The sequence below is a fragment of the Ambystoma mexicanum genome, chromosome 8, assembly GCF_040938575.1.
Source record: "Ambystoma mexicanum isolate Mex_15411 chromosome 8, UKY_AmexF1_1, whole genome shotgun sequence".
Taxonomy (NCBI): Eukaryota; Metazoa; Chordata; class Amphibia; order Caudata; family Ambystomatidae; genus Ambystoma; species Ambystoma mexicanum.
This window is the reverse complement of record NC_090929.1, coordinates 470,279,565-470,300,786: the sequence shown is the minus strand read 5'-3', so window position 1 is coordinate 470,300,786 and position 21,222 is coordinate 470,279,565. Positions and strand designations below refer to the sequence as shown.

Below are 21,222 nucleotides of genomic sequence, written 5' to 3'. Positions count from 1 at the left end.
TTAATTACGATAGCCTCCAACATACCGCCGGTTTATTTATTTATTATTAATTCTCCGGTTGGTATTTTTTGCCAAAACTCGGTTCTAAAATGGCGTTTGTGTTCTCTTCTGTGACTCCAACCCAAGTCGAGCCCTTTGTTCCACTTTTTGGCAGGCTTCTCCACAGAAGCCCTCCAAAGTGGTGCCACTCTGTCTGGGGTACTTAGGAGGGGTGGAGGGGGATTTAGGCACCCTGGACTGAGTTGCCTAGGCAACTCAAGTCGCACTCCGTCCTGATTGGCCCAAGTGGTGAGCCAGCCGGCTCACCACTTAGCATGTTTGAGTGACAGCTAGGCTGAGTGAATGGGGGTTTTCTGCTTAAAAGCAGGGCTTTGGGGACTGGATCATCAGAAGTCTCCACAGGACCTAAGAATCCGACGAGGGAGAAGCTGAGCCGACCTGCTACGACGACACCACCGGTGGAGCCCTGCTGAACCGTCTCACCACTTTTCCCAACGACAGAGGAGATCGCCCGCCGGAGAGTCTTCTTCCTTTGACTGGTGGGGATAACCAGTTTCACCGTCTTTTCGCCTTCCCGACGCATCTCGTGGCCGCCTTGCCTGTGCCAAGCACCCCGGCAACCGGAATACCACGTTTTACCACGACCGCGAAATAAAGGGTAATACCTTTAACCGGAAAACTCCGCAGCTGGTTTCTTCCCTGGCAGTGCAACGACCTTCATCTTTCCTCCAAGTCGAGATCTTCTCTTCCCCTGGACGACGCCGAGACTTGCACTCGCTGCCAGGAACAACTGCCACCGCTGGAGGATCCTTCCCACTTAAGGTACCGTGTTCCGCCTGGCTTCCCTTGCCACCGACTGTAAGGGGTAGATTTAGCCCCCGGCTTTCAAACCTGGGTTAGCCTGGGACACCCTGTCTAAACTTTCCTGAGCCTCTCTAAACTCTTTTCGAACTCTCTGCAAGACTTTCAAAGCCTAGTGTAACTGTGTGATCTTGGGTGCATTTGTGCTCTGCTCTCTCTAAGAGTGGGCCCAGCCTATGGACTTTGGCTCACCAGTGACTTTTGCTCTCCTGCCTTGCTAAAAGTGTTCCTAAATCTTAGAGTGGTGTATTTTCACATATTCTGTCTTTTTCCCTCCCTTTTTCATGAACTTATTGGAGTGCCATCTATAGTTAAGCGCTCACCTCTGTCTGGAAATAAGTGGTGTTAACTAAGACTTGTCTGATAAGGAATAAGGGTTGTATATATCATAATAGTAACTGTGTTTAGAGTGTTTTACAAATAAGTGCTGGAGTGTTTCAAACAGTGTGTTTTTAAATAAATAATTATATACTTTGATACCAAAGCTCTGGTCAGTGTTTGCTTGTGCTATTGTATCTGAGTGCCTATTGTGTATACTTTGCATACTGCCTAACTCTTCTTGAGGGAAGTCTGACTGCTCAGCCACAGCTACCAGGTAAATCTGGGTGGTACAGACTGCTACCAAGTGGGTTTACTGCTAACACCTGTAGTCCTAAATCTTTTGCAGTGTTCCCAAAGGGAACTGCACAGGTTTCTGCCTAACAGTCCTTCCTCTCTTTCTACGCAGGGTACGGCAAACGGCCGTAACCCTGCCCATCTTGGCTCTGCCCCACGCATCGCCCATCACTCCTTTTCTCCACACGTTCGGGACTGGACGCACTTGCATCTGAGTAAGAATTTCTTCCTTTTTTCCTCCTCTCTGGCTCTCGCTAGCGATTGCGTAGTAGTCTGCCTGTCGTTTAAACTAGACTTTCCAAATTGTAACTCGTGTCAGCGGCACTTCGCAAAGGTGGACCCCCATCCTCTTTGTTTAGAGTGCTTGGGTCCTGATCACCGTTGGGACTCCTGTTTCTATTGTGATTCCCTTTCGGTCCAGGCACTTCAACGTCGGTTAGAATGGTGGGAGGAGGTGTTTCAGCGCACTCCTCCTACGATTTTCAATCCTTCATCGACGAAAAGAAGAAACACCCGGTAAGTACTTGACTTTTTAGAGCACCCTTGCCGGGAGACTCCTTTCCGGGGTCTTCCCGGTCCGGGAGAGCGTCGACCGCTCTGTCACCGGGGCTGGCCCGGTGGTGCCTTCTGGGCTTAAAAAATCTACTGGAGTTTTCTCCGAGGGTCTCCGGAAGGGGCCTGTGGACACCGGAATACACTCCGAGGCCCCTCCTGTGGGGGCTGCTAGTAGACCTAGTTCTGAGTCGTGGGGTACCGGTGTGCGCTCCGAAGCCTCCTTATCGGCTTCCCTCAAAAGTACCGGGGTGCGCGCCGAGGCCTCGGCTGGGTTTGGTGATACCGAACGTATGTTAGAGGCCCGCTGCGAAAAGGCTTCTACCGGACTCTGGTCAGAGGTCCCTCGTACAGAGGCTAAGGCAACCAACAGTTCTGAGAGGTCTGAGAAGGCCTGATCGGTGAAAGGTGTTTCTCACCGTTCCTGCTCTTGTGACGATGCCAGAACCGTTGAGGGGGCAAGGAGTGAGTTTTTGAACCGAAGTTCTTCCTTTACCGGCAGTGCCGAGGTCCTTCGTGTGAAGGCTAGTTTGGCTAGGGGTATGTCGCAGAAACATTCCAGGCCGCATAGTACCGGCTCGGCCGAGGTTCCTTGTGTAAAGGCTAAAATGAAGACCCCTGATCCACTGGCGGGGACCCCTGCCTCACTTCCACACGTGGCGCAGTTCCCCTCAGGTGATGGCGAAATGGCGGCTGTTCCCGCCACAACCACGGTGGCCATTTTGGGTGCTTCCCATACAACTACGCCATCGGCCTCAAGTGTTAGGGATCGGTTCTTTGGATAAGGTTCCTTGTGCGCATCCCTTTCATCCAGTTTACGACTGGAACGCTCGAATGCCTCTTCCACACAACATCCAGCTGCCTGTTGGTTCGGCACCCTTGATTTATGTGGACACCTCTGGGGATGGGCCTGTTTGGCAACCCTCCCCTCTGCGTCCCTGGAATTATCTTCCTCATGAGAGGCCTCCTCCGGAAGCTCCAAAGCCTTCTCCGGAGGACGCCTTTTTCTGCAAGTTTCAGACGCTCATGCGTACCGACTCCATGAGGGAGTATTTCAAGGGTCTTTTTGGGGAAATATGCCCGCCTGCGCCTCTGGCTCCACCCGCGCCTCTGGTGGTGCCGCCAGCACCGCCTTTGCCTGTGGTGCCTCCCCCTACCCTTCCGCCCTTGCCCCCGGTGGACAAGTCGGTGCCCTACGTAGTTCAGCAAGACCCTGACCTGTCGGATGATGCGCAGGGCGATCAGGACAGCGAAGACCAGCCCCGCTCTATTTGAGCTTTCCACTACCGGGTGCTGGACATGTCTATTGGACGTTCCAGTGCCCGAGGCACCCGCTCCGCAGGAGGGTGTGCTTTTGGGGGCGTTGACCTTATCTCCTTTGGCGCGTACCGGCCTGTTCTTGCAGAAGGACGTTTTGGCTGAGGTCCGTAGAGTCTGGGAGAAGCCACACTTTTCGTCAATAAGAAAATGACGCGCGATACAGGCTGCATTCGTCGGAAGAGGTGGCCTTAGCATCTTGTCCGCCCCCCCTCCTGCACGGTGGTGGCTGCGGCCACTTTACAGTCCAGGTCTGCACCATTTTCTTCTACGACGGCTTCTCAGGTCCTGGGGAAAGAGGACAAGCTCCTCGACTCCCTTGGGAGGAAAGTTTTGCTAACTCGGCCCTGCAGCTCCGGCAGGCCAATGCAGAATGGTGTTAGCGGGGGCGAATATGAAAATGTGGAAAGGTCTGTCAGAGTTCGAGGAATTTTTTCCAGTCGAGAAGCTCGAGGACTTTAAGGCGGGATTGTCCGATGCCGGGGCCTTGTCCCAGGATCTGCTGGAGGCCGCGGCCCATCACGTCGACACTTTGGCTCGGGGCCTTATGTGGGAGTTGATACCTCTCGACAGGCGTGGTTGCATGCCACCAAGTTCTCAAAGGAGGTGCAGGACAAGGTGTTGGATCTGCCGTTTGATGGTAAGGAGCTTTTCCATTCCACAAAGGACGTGGAGATGACCAAAACGAAGGACAGCACCCAGACAGCTAAGTCCTTGTCCGTCCTGGTTAAAACTCCTTTTAGAACCCAGAGACCGTTGTCGCAAAGTCTGCCTGCCTCTGGCTTCAGAGGGTTTCTAGATCCGAAATCCTGCAGAGCGAATTCCCCTTTGGGAAATAACTGCCAGAGGCAGCAACGGACTCGGGTTTTCTCCCGCTCCTCAGCCGCCTCCTCAGGTTCAGGTGGTAACACCACTGAAAAGCCTGCCAAATGAGGGTTCTCTGTGCTCGCAGGAGACCCCGGTGGGAGGACACATTGCGTCTCATTGGGAGGCGTGGCAGACAATCACCGAGGACCGGTGGGTCTTGTCAGTCGCTCGGGCGGGCTTCTGCTTACCCTTACCCCCTACCCCACCCGTCAACCCTCCCTTGCAGCAGTCAGGACCGTCCTCCCTAAAAGCTGAGTTTCAGAAACTGTTGGACCTCAGAGCTGTGGAACCCGTTCACCTTCGGGAACGAGGGGAGGGCTTCTACTCCCGGTTGTTTACGGTGCCCAAAACCAACCAGGGTGGCCTGTGCACCATCCTAGACCTTTCCCAGTTCAATCTTTTCTTACCCCAAGAGAAATTCAAGATGATCACGCCCGGCCATATACGGTCCTCTTTGCAGATGAGCGATTGGCTGAGAATGGTGGACCTTCAGGATGCGTACATGCATATTCTGATCTGGAATCCACACAGGAGATGTCTGTTTCTCTGTGGGAGAGGAGCACTTCCAGTTTCGAGTGCTTCCTTTTGGCCTCAGCTCAGCGCCACGTGTCTTCACGAAGATGTCTGTGATTGCGGCCTATCTTCGTCTGCAGGGTATCCATGTGTATCCGTATTTGGACGACTGGCTCTTACGCAGCCCTTGCCCGCTGAAAGCCGCGTGCAATCTTCAGTCTCTCCTCCAGCTCCTGTTCCATCTTGGGCTGTCGGTGAACTGGTGGAAATCTTCCATGACGCTCTCGCAGGACTTGGTTTTCCTGGGTTTTTGCTGGAACATGATCGACTACAGAGTGTACCTGACCGGGGACAGAATGGCGGATCTGTTGGCCACGTGTCAGATGTTTGCACAGTCGGATAGTATGTTGGCCTGGTGGTTCCAGAGGCTTCTGGGCCTCATGGCCTCGTGTGTATTGGCTCTTCCTCTTGCTCGTCTCAAGATGAGGCGCACTCAGATGGCTCTTCTGAGTTCTTGGTGTCAGGCTGTGGATGTGGACTCCAAGTTGATATTGATTCCGGCTTCCACGAGAGCGGACCTGGAGTGGTGGTCTTCTCTCACCAACCTGTCGGTGGGTGCGGGTTTTCAGGACCCAGCCCCTATGGTGACGGTCATGACGGAATCCTCCCTTCTGGGGTGGGGTGCGACATTGGATCTTCTTCAGGTCTTGGATCTTTGGTCGTCTCAGGACAGGTCCCTCCACATTAATCTGGAGCTTCTGGCGATCTTCCTAGTGCTCAAGGCGTTCAGACCAATCATTGCCAACAAAGTGGTCTGTATCCGCACGGACAATGTGGTGTCAATGTATTACATCAACAAGCAAGGGGGGTACCAAGTCTCCCCCTCTCGTGGACCTGTCCATCTAGATTTGGGAGTGGGCAGTTCTTCATGGTGTCTGGCTAGTTGCAGTTCACATTCCGGGCCAGCTGAATGTCACGGCAGATGCCCTCAGTCGGCGGACGATGGTCCGCTACGAGTGGGAATTGAAGGCAGAGATCCTCTCATGGATTTTCCTGCGTTGGGGCACTCCGGAAGTGGACCTCTTCGCGACAGCGTAAAACAAGAAACTTCCTCTGTATGCCTCCAGAAACAGGCTGGGAGCCTCCTCTCTGGTGGATGCTCTCGAGATTCCATGGCACAACATGAGGGCCTATGCTTTCCCGCCTCTTCCTCTGATTCATCGGACGATTTGCAAGCTGAAGAACACAGTGAACTGTTCCCTTCTGCTCATAGCCCGATGATGGCTGGCCAGGTTTTGGTTCTCAGAACTTCAACACCTGTCGGCGTATCCACCGATCAGGCTACCGGCGAGTCCCGACCTGCTTCACCAGGATCAACAGCTGTGGCATCCCTCCCCACAATCGTTCAGTTTGGCGACATGGTGCCTGAGTTCAAGTCATTAGAACATCTCAACCTGTCTGCTGATAAGATGCGCATTATTAAGGCAGCCAGGAAACCCTCGACAAGGTCTCCGTATAGAAGCAAATGGCTTAGGTTCTGTCAATGGGGCTTAGACAAACAGCTGGACCCACGGGTGGCTACGATTGACACTGTGCTGTCTTTCGTGTCTCACCTAGCGGAGTCGGCCATTCACTTTCTGTCTTGTAGAACTTATCTTTCGGTGGTATCCACCTACCTATCCACGGACCAATGCTCTTACTCCATCTAATCCAGTGGTTAGGAAACATTTTGCCGGTTTGATGCACCTTTATCCCCCGTTTCGCAAACCGCACCCGGCGTGGGATCTGAATGTGGTCCTTACGGCGTTGTGCCATAAACCTTTTGAACCAATGGCCACAGTGGACTCTCAAGCACCTTTCGTGGAAGGTGTCCTTTTTGGTTACCGTTACTTCAGCAAGGTGTGTGAGTAAACTCCAAGCTTTATCAGTGGAGCATCCCTTCTTGGTTTTCCACAAGGATAATGTGGTCCTACGGACAAATCCTTCTTTCCTGCCGAAGGTGGCCTCTGATTTCCATCTGAGCCAATCAATCGCCCTACCGGTCTTCTTTCCGAACCCTGCTTCAGAAAGGGTTCTGCATTGTTTGGATGTGAGAAGGGCTCTTAAGTTCTATCTAGACAGAACATCTAAATTTAGGAACTCTTCTCAACTGTTGTTTACCTTGTGGATTACCAAAGGTCACCAGGCCTCTAAGGCGACTATCCACAGATGGATCGTTGCCTGTATTACAGAGTCTTACACTGTCCAAGGACTGCAGCCTCCTAAGGGTATTCATGCACACCTGGTCCGAGGCAAGGCAGCCGCAGTTGCCTTTCAAAAATGTCCCCTGGGAGACCATCACAAAAGCAGCTACTTGGGACTCCCCATCGGCTTTTTGTAAACCTTGTCTAGACTTGAGCTCCAGACCTGATGCTCGGTTTGGCCAGGCTCTGCTGAAGAACCTTTTTCAATAGGAGTTTTTTCCATCCATCTGTAGTTCCTGTAAGGAGTGCTTGGGAATCTACCATAATTATGGAGGAAAGGGGATGGGACGTAGGCGTATAACCAGGTTACTCACCGTTGTGACCACCTTACTCCTAGTCCATAGTCCCCTTTCCTCCATACGCCCGCCGTCCTCTCTAATAAGGTTCCTCTAATATTGCTTAAAGGTCTGTGACCTGGCGATAGAAAAGGACTGATGGGTGATGCGCGGGGCGGAGCTAAAATGGGCATGGTTATGGCCGTGTGCCCTACCCTGCGTAGAAAGAGATGAAGGACTAAGCATGTTTGCAAAATTTTTGATGCTTTTACAAAGTGCTCCGGTCCCGTCCCACAGGACGGAGGAATGTCCCATAAGTATGGAGGAAAGGGGACTAAGAGTAAGGTGGTCACTACGGTCAGTAACCTGGTAATATACTTTTCAGAATGGCAGAACATATCTAAGGCAAGTAATAGCTTTTTGTAACTATTCCAACTAACATTTACAAGTAAACTTGTCAACACTTGTTTTATTTTTCAAGCCAGACCCTTTAAATTATCTAGCCCTTCCCAATTCTAGTACATGAGTTCTCTCAGGGGCAGAAGGAGGACCCTAGTGGTCTAGTAGTCATCAGGCAGGGTGGGATGTGGCTCATTTGCAGGCAAAGTCAGAGTTCCTGTCGAAGACTGGGCAAACAAGTAAGTAGTTCACTTTGAAAGTTAATTAGGGTCCAGGGACTTTAGTGAAGATAATGTTTTAAGATTGAATGAGGATTACTAACTCATAAAACTTAGACTCTAATAGCGCCAAATAACGTGATTGTGTAACATCACTTAACAGTTCCAGGCGAATTTATGGTAATTAGGACCTCTGGTTGAAATAGATCAAGATTTTATAGCGTCATTCCCAGAAGATACATCTACGGATAGAGAGAATCTCTCAGTAAGATTAACACTCTAGTTCTCCTAACATGGCGCCCAAACCGGCACCTGATGTTATAGCCTTAATAAAACTGACGACGAGCCGCCGCGGTTGCTTAGCGACATGCGCGGCAGCCCGGCGTCTGTGAACTTTGCAGAGAGCAGGAGCTTGCAGAATGCAGATGCACCTATACCGTCTCCGAACGGGTAAGAATAGCTTTTTGCGTTCGATCGCGAATTTAGCAATTAAAACTGGTTCTTAGCCAAGCCCTATACCCTAGAACTAATCGAATCCCTGTTATAATAGATGTACGGGGGAAGAGCGAGTAAAAGCAGGAAACATTATGGGTCGATCGGCAACCCTCCAAAACTTCAAGGTAGGAAATGGGCAAAGCAGGGTGCACAGCCAAGAGAATGCATTAACTTAAACGTGTAAACCGCATTTAGCACATTCTTAAAAGAACCACGCCTGATTTATTATCAGGGTTCTTCCAAAATTGAAGCAATAACCTAAGAAGACAGTGGCAGTTACCAATAGACTCGACTATCTAATTGGTGGTGAGTTACACATGTCATCCAGGGAATTATGTACCGTATTAAGAACTCTCATGAATTTGGTGATATGCAGGGGGATCCAGCGCTCATTATAGCGACTGTTCCCTCTGCACACCACCGCTCCTTACAACTAAGATCACTCACTAGTGAAACACGTTTTATCCTTGTTTTACAGCTTTTGAAATTTACCCTGTTTGGGCAGCAAGCTTTTCCTGAGAGGGAGATACGAATTCTAAGGTTAGTTTATCTCAACTGAGCCATTGCAAGTTTATTCTTCAATAAACATATTACAATTGCCCGAAACGCGTAGTTTAAAGATAGGAAACTATATTGGGAAACCTATCAAGATTATTGGTGAACAAATAACAGTTGGAAACATTTGAGAAAAATATGTAAAGAAACGTGCATTGTAAAAAACATCTGAGTTAATATGTCAATATTTTGTTTATGATGCACAACTTTGATTTTCTTTATGAAGCAATGTCTGAAACACAAAAATAAATGCTTTCTTTTATATGAAAGATGTTGAATATCAATTAATATGTACCTATTGAATAATCGACTATATGATAGTATTTCAAGATTTTGTATTGAATTAGAAGCAAAATTTGTTTTGCCCTATGCTGTGCCCCAGTTTGTACAACGGGGTTATCGTTGGACCAATCACTTACCACTTCAGAGAAGATACCCTAGGAGGATTCCAGCAGTGGGCCTGGGTGAACTGGATAAGAGACCTTCCAATCACAGTAGCACCCCAAGGATACATAGGAATCACAAGAGACTGAAGGTAAATAAATACACCAGCCAACACAGTACATCCACACCGAAGACGTTTTGCTGCAGGAAGACACCAGGATATGTAGCCAAAAACCTGGTTGATGGATTCCTTTGTCTAGAGGACGGAAGACAGGACTTTGGAAGGGCTTTTGCAGCAGGCATCACAGAAAAAGGCTCCAGGCAAGATTTTCCTCACAGCTGGATGTGGCTATGTGGATTAGGCACCTTTTTCAGGAGCACAGAAGTAGGTGCTGCAATATCGCTGGTTGTATTTTCGTTGTTTGGTGAGGGGACTTTTGGGACCTGATTCACATCTCTGGAGGTCCAGCAGGATGCCCACAAAGTTTCAGCAAGATTTGGAATTCGTAAGACTGTTCATCGCACAATGGCTGGAGGTCCCTGGGTATTTGGGGTATTGCAGACCTGCAATGTCGCAGCACGACGTGGGATGGCTCAAAATCCAAGTCTTTTTGAGTCTAGTTGGTCTCACCTAGGTCGGGAACCACTGGTAGGAATTTGCAGACTCTGTAGTCTCAGTCAGCGGTCCAAAACGGGGTGACAATCAGTCCATTCTTAGGGGTCCAATCTATGGAAAGTGACCAAATGCATAATTGCGATGGGTGCGACTCTGAGAGTGTTTGACAAGGTATGGCACAGTAATCTGTCACGGCGTCTTACCTTGTCGGCACAGTCCACGGCAGGCAAGTAGGTCTTGGATACCGAAATTGTTCAAGGTGTGTTCTAAAATCACACCTGTAGGGAGAGATGAATGAATATAAGTGGAGGTGCGCGAATATCAACGCGTGTGGGACATAGTACTGTTCCCAGGGGACGCTCCCTATAAACATGTAGCCGTGTCAAAATTAAGTTAAATGCACATGCAATAATCAGCACGTGCTGTGTATGTATTAGTGTCCAGGACTGTTGTATTGATGTGCATGTTAGCAATCTGTGTTCCCTCTGCTGTCAGGGTATGTACGATCCTTTTGAATGACTATCCAAGGTAGTGACCACCATTTACACCATTTGTTGATTGTATAAATTGAGCTTTCCTGTAATACTCCTTTTTGAAGATACGTATCACTGTGTGATATTAATTAAAATCATCGCACGCACAATGACTTGCCGAAAATGTGTCAACTCATAAGAGTAGTGTGTTTTTCAGGTTCCTTGACCTGTTCATTTGTTTATTTGATTTTGATGCTCGTTAATCTGCTTAGAATCCGATGCTGTGCATATGGTCCGACATCCAGTGGTAACCGCAGAGTATTGCATCTTGTCTTTCGGGGACCGAAAGGGGACGTCGGCATAGGCGTGTCTGTAACACTATCCCTATCGTGACGTCTTGTGTACCCAAAATCCCTCACATCCTGAGGTCCATCAGACGGTTTTTTTCCACCCAGATAACTGGTTGCCCTATCTTCATAAGAGACATTGTTAATCCATTGTTAATCCTTGTTTACCGATTTTTGTCGCTAATTCCCCCTGAAATCACTTCGACAGAGTTCAGATACTACGACGAAGACTGCAGGAACTTTCGACGGCGGTGGACTTCAACGCATAAAATCCGGCCCTCTGGCCGGCCTACACAGTAGGAGAGTGGGGTTGGGTGGTCATATCTTCTGCTATGTCTCTCCTCTTTCCCGCTCTTTACCCTCTAGGTCTGGTCATCAACCTCATTACCTTTCGCTATGGAAAGGACACCATTTAGGTTTTGCCCCTCTTGCAGGGTCAGATACCTGTGGAAGGACGAGCACGATAAGTGCAATAACTGTCTGCCCCTTGACCACGACGAAGCGCAGTGCGCGGCCTGTAGACTCCTTCGACCTAAACACTTAAGGAGCGCCGCGTTAAGCGGTGGGCTTCCTACGGCATGTCACGGCTGGATCTTCTTCCCCCACCGTCGCACCCGCCGAAAGTGACGGGGGCACTAGTGATGACCAAGCATCCGTACTGGATGCCATCAACATTACGATGGACCCTTCTAGGTCCGCCACACCCATCCCCGACCCCGCTAGGCCTGACGCAAGTCACCCTATGGGGACGACATCCGGCGACAGGGGTGTACAAAAAACCCACACTAAGGACACAAACAAGATTTCGACTGATTCCTCTGATCTGGAAGATCAACAACCTTCCCTGCATCCGCAGCAGTGTCTTGCAACTGGGCGTTTGAAAATAAAGGGCGCTATCTCAAAAACACACCTCTCCGCTGACGCCCTGACGCCCCCTAATGCCCCGGTAGGATAAAAATATACCGGTAGGCGAAAAATCTACTGCTAGCTCTCCTAGTCATACGGCACGGCCCGCTTTGCCGGACATCGGCGAAAGCATAGCGAGAATTACTTCAGCAGTGGGGCTGAAGCCTAAAGACTTGACGAAGCGCAAGGAGCGTGCTGCGGACATGCCAAAACACAGCACCCCGATTCTCATGAAGACTACGAAGACGGTCATGAGCCTTTGTCTAGCGCTATTAGTAACACATTTCAGTGCCATAGGGAGGAAAATTAAGTTTTTCCACCCGTTGACCCTTCTGGTTCGTCTAAATGGACCAGGCAAAAATTTGAAGCGTGCATGGACCGTTGGAAAGGTTTTTCTCGCTTTCAGAGCACCCTAACCGCAAGAGACTTCGGGAGGACCCACCTTCTCTGTCAACTTTGAGATTTCCTGGAAATTTAGGACCTGCTCAAGAACATTTCACTTTCATCCACCCTGAAGATGAAATCCAGATGGACACTTATCAAGACATTTACGATGAGGAAGAGGATTCTACCTTCCTACAGGACTACACTGCAGATGACCAGGCGGACACCACGGAAAACTGGGAGGACACTTGTCAAGTTGAGACTGAGCCATGGGCGCTCCCTACTCGCGATCAGGACACAGATGTCCCATGTTTGGATTCCTCGCCTTCCACTACGGCCAGCCAGGCTTCACCAGTGGACGTTCAGATGGCTTTCAATGCCATCTTAAGGAAGGCAGCCAATCATTTTCAGATCGCCACCCAGGAGGCCATCATACCTGAACAAGATTTCGTGGAGGACATTCTTAAAGAGAAACCCCCCCTCCAGCCAAGCCATTCCCCTCCTAAATTCCATTAAATGGAGATTGGCTCCTTCCGCTAGTCACACCAGCCCAGACCAGGGCAGTGAATCCAAGGGTGGAGAAATTATTTCAGCCATCGCCTATCGACCCTCAATATATTAAGAGCCACGCCACCCCCAATTCACCGGTGGTTACCACCACCTGGAAACTGGCAGGAGTACCCCTTGCTACAGGAGAGGCACCTCCCCGATAAGGAGTCGAAAGGACTGTACGCCTTGGGTAAGCGAATTACCACGGCAGCTGCTTTTTCCATGCGCATAGCAAACACTACGTTGCTTGCTAGTTATGACGATGCACAGTGGAACCTGATGCAAGAAGGTCTCCAGGAAGTGCCTGAACCCGCAAGAACCAAATTACTCGCTATCGTGGCCGAGGGCAGGCGGGTCAACCAAAATGTTATAAAAAACACCTGGTTACTGCAGAGACGGCAGGAAGGTCCCTAGCTCAGGGCACCCTGCTCAAACGGCATGCTTGGTTCCGAACCTCAGGCTTCAAGCCGGAGACCCAAGCAGCCCTTATAAATGTATCAAGGAATCAAACCTCTTTGGTAAAGCAGTCGACGAGGCTCTAGAGACTGCCAAAAAAGAGCATGAGACTCTTAAATCTCCAACAAATCACTCAAAAGCCCTCTCCCCAGAGGGCAAACTGTTCCCGTCGTTCCTTTCGAGTCCAATCCCGTTCCTCACAGAACATGTACTATACAGGAAACCACTGGAACTCAGGGCAAGTATCCAGCACCCCCACCAACTATCCACCTAGGGCTCAGCAGCGTAGGAAGGGTTGAGGCAGAGGCCCCCCACTCGAAGGGAGCCACAGCCTCTGGTCAGAAATGACCTATGGATTCAGGTCCCCTCCCAGGTCACCCTGGTCGGGGCGGGGGGGGGGGCGCTTAACATCTTTCCTTTCAGCATGGGAGGGAATTACATCAGACCAGTGGGTTCTAAAAACGGTCGCCCATGGGTACTGTGTGGAATTCGCCTGACCCCCACAATTCAGACTGCCCAAAGCATGACCGCTGAAGTCAGACCATCTGCAAATCCTAATACAAGAAGTAGAGGCACTTCATGCGCCCTGTGTTAGACTTGCGCCCAGCAAACAAATTTGTCAAACCTCAAGTTTCGTATGGTAACCCTATAGGAAGTAATCCCACTGTTGAAACCGGGGGATCACATGGTGACATTGCATCTTTCATGGCCATACTTTCATATTTCAATGCTGCCAGCGCACAGAAAATATCTAGGGTTAACGATGGAGGACCGGCACTATCAATTCAAGGTACTCCCCTTCGGCATTGCCTCGGCGCCAAGGGTGTTTACGAAGGTCCTGGCAGTAGCAGCAGCACACCTGCGCAGACTATCCGTCCCTGTTTACCCTTACCTCGACGACTGGCTCATAACATGGGACTCCTACGAAACATGCCTATTGAATAATCAATACAACCGACCTGTTCAGTCTGGGATTCTGCATCAACGAGAAGAAATCCAGCTTATACCCCAGTCAAGTAAAGCAATTTCTAGGGGCTCTAATTCAGACAAAGGACGGCCTCGTCTTCCCCTCCGAGAGGGTTCAGAACTTACTTTCTCAGATCCCTCAATATGTAGTCAGTCTGGAAGAGACGGTACACAAGGCCATGCGCTTGCTAGGTATGATGGCGTCCTGCATTTACTTAGTTCCCCACGCGCGGTTGTGCATGCGTCCCATGCAAGAGTGGCTCAACAGCCAGTGGTGTCAGGTCAGCGGACAATGGGAAGATCTGGTAGTTGTCTCGCCAGCCCTCGTTCTCTCTCTGCAGTGGTGGTCGTGGGAAAACCTCTTCAAGGGGAAGACCTTCACCACTCCTGCAGTAAAAGCCACTCTCACGACGGACACATCTCTCACAGGGTGGGGGGGGGGGGGGCCCTCACCTGCTTCAGCAGACAGCGCATGGCGTGTGGTCCCCACAAGTAGCGTCCAACCATATAAATCTGTTAGAACTACTAGCAGTATTCAAAGCACTGGAGGCCTTTCAGACACAGCTACAGGGGAAGACAGTCCTGGTGCTGACGGACAGCACCACAGCCATGTATTACCTAAACAAACAGGGGGCACACACTCTCCAGGGCTACCCAAGCTGTCCCAGAACATTTGGATGTGGGCTCTCAAACACAGGATGTTCCTACTGTCCCAACACGTTCCAGGAGAACTCAATCTTCTAGCAGACGTGCTCAGCAGAGATTTCCCACTGTCCGTAGAATACGAATGGCGTCTGCATGAAGACATCGTCTCCAACGTCTTCGCAGAATGGGGCTTCCCAGAGAACGACCTGTTCGCAACTCAGGAGAACGCCCAATGCCAAGTCTATGCCTCCAGGTACCCACAGAACCGCACCAAGGGGAACGGACTCTGGATAACATGGTCAGGGAAATTTGTCTACGATTTTCCGCCCCGACTCCCCTACTAAACAAAACATTGCACAAGATGCACCAGGAACCAGTTACCATGATTTTGGTGGCCCCCCATGTGGGCCTTCCAACCCTATGCGCTCATCTAATGGAAATGTCCCTCTCCCCCCGCCACCCTTTGAGACTACCCTGCCCGTACAACATGTTATCTCAGGACAGAGGGGAAACACTACACCCATGCCAGCAAACTCTGAACTTAGCGGCCTGGCTCCTAAGGTCATAGAGTTTGGACACCTTCAACTCCCTCAGAGATGCATGGACATACTCAGGGAGGCTAGAAAACATAACACTCGTTATTGCTATTCCAGTAAGTGGAAACGCTTTGTCATCTGGTGTAAAACCAAGGGCGTCAATCCCATTGACTGCTCGCCTACCCACATTGTGTTGTACCTAACTCATTTGTTGGACTCGGGTCTGGTTTTTAATTCCCTAAAGGTTGATCTAGCTGCTCTATCAGCCTACACTACGTCACAACAAAGTGTTGCGGTGGAAAATACCTGTTATTAAGGCTTTTATGGAAGGGGTTAAGAAAATTCACCCCCGCCATTTCTAACCCAGCTCCCGGATGGGATGTAAATGTGGTTTTGACCAGACTCATGGGGCCTCAGTTCGAACCAATGCATAAAGCAGGTCTAAAAACTTCTTTATAAGACAGCCTTCTTAGTGGCTATCACTTCTATTAGAAGGGTTAGCGAACTACAGGCCCTTTCAGTTCTAGATCCTTTTGTTAGTCCATAGGGATAAGGTGGTTCTGCGCACTCATGCCAGATTTGCGCCTAAATTCATCTTGAAGTTCCATGTGAACTACCTACTTTCTTCCAGAATCCCACTAGCATGGCCGAAAGAAGCCTACACACACTAGATGTGCGCAGGGCAGTCATGTTTTACCTGGAAAGAACTAAACCACTGAGAAAGACGAACCAGTTTTTAGTTTGTGGCAGCTGGTAGAGAAGGGGATCCTGTCTCTAAATCTGCTATCTCAAGGTGGATTGTCAAATCCATCACACTGTTATACTCTTGCTGAGAGAACTGCCCTTCAAGCCTAGAGCACACTCTACTCTGGGCACTGGGGCTTCCATAGTATTCATTGCAAATGTTCCCTTTGAGTCCCACTCGCTCATTCTAGATCTGATTCTCAGGTGGGACAAGCAGTATTAAGACCTCTTTTCACTACTGTTCCTTCTCATAACCCACCTCCAACTCTGGGTACTGCTCGCTAGTCTATGCACAGCATTTGATTCTAAGCAGATTAACAAGCATCAGAAGACATGCATTACTCACTGTAATAGCATTTCTGATGATTGTATCTGCTTAGATTCACATGCGCCCACGCTGCCTCCCCGCTCGGGTGGAAGGAAAATAGACATCTTACTACTTTCTGTCTTTATGTACTCCCTCACAATAGCCTTGGGCTCCCTCATGGCAGAAAAAATGCAATCGGAGGGACCTCGGCGCGTGAGGGATTTTGGATACATTACATGTCACGATAGGGATAGTGTTATAGACACGCCTATGCAGACGTCCCCTTTCGGTCCCCGAAAGACCAAATGCAATACTCGGCGGTTATCACTGGATGTCGGATCATATGCACAACATGTGAATCTAAGCAGATACAATCATCAGAAATGCTGTTACGGTGAGTAATGCATTTCTTATTGATCTACCTGGGTAGAACATGGTCATAACCCGGAGCCCTCTATTATAATGGTACGACGTCATTTCATCGCCGGATGTTTTTTCGCTGGGTTTTTTTTACAGCAGATTTTTTTTTTTGAAAAAAAATCATTGAAGGTTTTTGGGGGGTTAAAATTATATAAATTGGGTGTGGGTGTACAGAGATATAAAAAAAATTAAAGGGGATGGGGTTTGGGGAGTAACCCCCCAAAAATAAAAAAATTCGATCGAGTTTTTTAGAAAAAAAATCTGCAGTAAAAAACCCAGCGGAAAAAATCCCGCGATTAAATGACATGGAACCGTTGTAATAGTTCTTTTGAACTTCCATGACAATTAGTCCTTTTGAACTGCCTATTTTCTTCCAGAAACCAGTCCGAGATGGGTACACAAATCAACAGCAAATAATACCACACATCAGTCTTATCTTTTGCTGCACAACTATAAGAACACAAAAAACAAAGCATAAAAAGGCATCGTTTTTGAATAGCGTTGTGGCTGAATACGTACGTAGAGTAGGAATATTAAGACTGGAACATACCTTTTGACACCTACTTTCACTTTGGAAAAAACAAATGGTAGTACACCAGACCGATCACTAAATGGCGGTCGAATGTGCTCAGCATATGTTTCTAAACCGGTACGACCACCAGAAAGATTGTTACTGGTTAAGTAACGTTTGTAAATATATCCCACTATACAACAATGAATGCCTAATGTGCCCAAATCTCGTCTCCCATTGTGCCTCCATGGCAATTGCCCCTTGTTAACCACATTTTGTTTTTCATTTTTCTCTCAGATCAAGATGGTGATAAGAAGCTCACCAAATCTGAATTCATTTCTCTTCCCGTGGGTACTGTGGAGAACCAGCAGGCGCAAGACATTGATGATGATTGGGTTAAAGACCGCAAAAAGGAATTTGAGGAGGTGATTGATGCCAACCATGATGGCATAGTAACAATGGAGGAGCTCGAGGTGGGTACTCCTTGTTTGTATGTGGGAAGTGATAGCCTTGACTTAAACAGACTATGGTTTTCTAGCTCAGGATGGTTTGACTGAGGACAAAGCAACAGTTGACCCAGAGATCTCAAGATATTCCAGGGCTTTGCAAGCAAGTCGTCCTGTCTAATTTCTCCATTTCATTCTGTTACTTGTAGAGTTGCAATTTTGTAATATAAGAAACATGACTAATGCTACAATGTGAAGACAAAACTGGACTGGTTGAAAGATTCATACCTAACAAAGTACTGCTTGAGTCCTGCTCTCAATGGCATAAGAATGTTATCTACTGTTAAGTAAACTAGTTCTCCTAACCCATTCCTTGCAATTTGATTCTTTTCCTCAGTAATTAGGAATTCTTTTAAGAGGTAAGGTTATTGACTTTACGTCACCAGGGGCATTGGGTTTCCAAGTGTGGGCTTTTCTTTTACAAAAATCGTAGTCTTGTACTTTATTCCAGTTGTCTCATTTGGAAAGAGTCAAGACTGCAATTTGCCGGAAGCAGAGCGGCGACTACACACACATGGACGCTTAAGCATCTTAGTTGCTCTGCTTAGTTCACATCCCATGATATAGATCACTTCCAATGCTGCCACCCCCTACCACGAACACTTAGACCCCACTGTACCACACTAACAACATTTTGTGTGGCTAGGAGTCTGCAGTTACTTTATTTGGCAGGATGTAACTGAGCTGTTGTCCCAGCTCTCCCCCAGTATAAGGAATACATATTCCTTCTTGGAGGACACTATGGATTCATTTGCAGGTCCTGTGGTCCCCCCCCCCCACCCCATCCTCTGTTCAGTGCTATAGATAATATAGACCCTGGGGAAGCACATGTTGTGGAAATACATAGTCCACATAGTGTGAAACACATGTTGGTTGACAAGTGCTGATTGTTAATCGCAACACAATCCATAATTTGATTTAGAAATGTAACTTTGGGATATTTATAGACCTTGATGATTCGGTTGCATGCACAAAAATAACTTTTCGTTTTTTGTATCTCTTGGGGTGCTTATTTCAACAGATTAGAATGAATTTGTATATTTTGATAGTTCTTTATGGTTTAACCATCAGCACATTTGTGTAAGCTTTAGATTGAGCCATATGTTTTAGTTGTCATTAGGCGTGATATACAAAAAGCACATTGATTACAGCAACTCTGACTTTTTATTGATCTTTGCAACAAAAAGGGCAGAGGGTTCTGGCACAGCTGTTTAATCATAGTCTGTTAACTTATAACATTGAAAGATTGAATCTGTCTTTTCTGAGCCGAAGAAAGTATCAGCATTGAGGTGAAAGGAAAATCAGTCGAAGGACATCAAGGTGAAAGGCGAACCCCCAACAAAAAGCGATTGGGGAGTGCAGGGGGATAATACATTCAAATAACTCTTTTCGTGGTGGTAGAATTACTTTTAAACTCCCATAGTTTCACTTTTAACAATAAAAGCTTGCTCCCGAGTCCCATGGAGAATACTTCTTTAAGTTCTGCCTGTTTGACAGTTTTCAGAGGTGCAACAGCTGTCTTCCGAGGGATCACGACTAGTCGCTAAGCTCTTCAAATTGAGAACGCTAAAGAAGCGCAAGACCAAACGCTGGACTGTGTATGCCATACTGGCATAATCATTTGTGGGCATATCTACCGCTACTGTGGTGGATCTTGATCTCTAAGAAAAGAGAAATGGTTTCAAACGTGATGCAGAGGAGCTAAATACAGAGGAAATGCACTGTTTCCTCGCAGGCCCCAGTTCCATAGGGCTGACATAGCCGCGCTGTGGAGGCCAACACCTGTCAACCATAAAGCTGCGCGGGATAAATCCAGGCCGAAGTAGACAACTGATAGCGCCGACCTAAGGTAAATTCCTATACCATGACTACACAGGTTAAACCAGTTGTCGAGCAGTCAATGTTTCCTCGAGGATTTAAACAAGCAAGCGCAGATCGCTCTGTGCCGACACATAATGAATGAGCCCATACGGTTGAAAGACTCACACATTAAGACTAAGACACACCAAGCTAGTTCAACACCAGAATCAAAAATGTCTTCTTATAAGTCAATGGGAGAAGGGACACTTTCATTCACTATGCAAAAGAAATGGCTCATTACATGAGTCTGAGGACACATTAGAAGAGGAAATTTGACCCATTAAAAAGCCCCCAAATCACAGGGCAAAAGCAATGGAAAAATATGGGCACACAAGCGTTTCAGCTCTTTTATAAGTAAAATGGAGTCTTCAACGGATACCTATAGTCAGCAAGACCCCTCCAACAAAACGTGATACCTTAGACTAGTCGTCCTTAGAGGAGGATATGGAACACAGATGGCTACACTGAATAACTAATACTAATTGATGAGTATATCATCAAACCAGATGACTACCCCATATTGTCTTCACATATTGCAGAACCTCCAATAACATAATCACCCACGGAAGATCAGTGCCTTTTAAGCTGACCGTTTAAAGAGGGCAGCAGGCCGGTTCAATTTCCAGCATGAACTTGTGGAAAAATCTAATTTAATTGAGGATATTTTAAACTCACAATCAATACCACTTTTAAGAAGTATCAAAAAAAAAGTGACACCCCTTTTAACCCTGCACAAACAATACTGAAAGAAAGAAAAGCCAGTGACCCATTGTGTATTAGGGGTCCGTTAAACACGATCCCTTGTTTCACTACATCACGGAAAAGAGGTGGGACTCCATTATCAAACAATGAATGTCTACCATATAAGTATAACAAAAAAAAGTATGCTTTTGGCATAAAGATTGCCACTTGGGACTATGAATTGAGAATCTCCAACGCCACAGTACGAATGGCAAGATATAATACAGCCCAATGAGCCTAGTTAGACAAGCTTATTAAAGAGGTCTCGGAGCACTCAAAACAGCCATAACAAAAGTCATTACTGAGGGAAAGCAATCGACAAATGAGGTAATTGAACATTCCCGGATGCAGCACACACAGCTGAAAGAATGGTCATAGGAGCCAGCAATATTAAAAGAAATCTGTGACTTCCGTGACCAGGTTTTAATCCAGACATTCAAGCAAGTTTACTCGATAAACCTATTGAGGAATACTGCCTGTTGGGAAAAGCAGTGGATGGCGCTCTTGAAAAGGCGAAAAAAGAACATGAAGCTATTAAAAACCTTGCTTTTAAGGGACATCTTGTTTTGGTAATTGGTTTCAGATTATGATCAAAAGGGGATCCTCAATTGGCCTGCAGCATTGGTGGGGGATAGATGAGGGCCCACTTTTGTGATCTGTATTTGCAGACTCTTCTTTAATCCGTCCCTCGACCATCTATTGTTTCACAAGCACTAATAGCCCGCGTATTACCCTTTGGGATGTAGAGGAACATAATAGCTTCTACAAAAAATGGTAAGCCGGAAGGCCCGGATTTAATCCTGTGAGATATTTATTAGGACGAGACATCCATCTGGGCCCCTATATTGTGCCAGGTCTTTAATGAAATTCTGTTTTCGGGCAGGTTACCAGACTCATGCACAAGGCTGTTATCCCAGTTTACAAGAAGAATGGCAGGGATAGTCCGGCCAACTTCACTCCA

At 47.9% G+C, this 21,222-nt stretch overlaps 1 protein-coding gene across 3 annotated transcripts in view; it reads left to right on the top strand.

Moving 5' to 3' along the window:
• The window catches only part of SDF4 (stromal cell derived factor 4), a 365,664-nt gene that overhangs the window by 272,120 nt on the left and 72,322 nt on the right, over positions 1 to 21,222 (top strand). For all 3 annotated transcript variants that reach the window (XM_069610090.1, XM_069610089.1, XM_069610091.1), the window contains one exon: positions 17,452 to 17,627. In XM_069610090.1, coding sequence (XP_069466191.1) covers positions 17,452 to 17,627 — 176 coding nt within the window. The remainder of the gene's footprint in view (positions 1 to 17,451; positions 17,628 to 21,222) is intronic.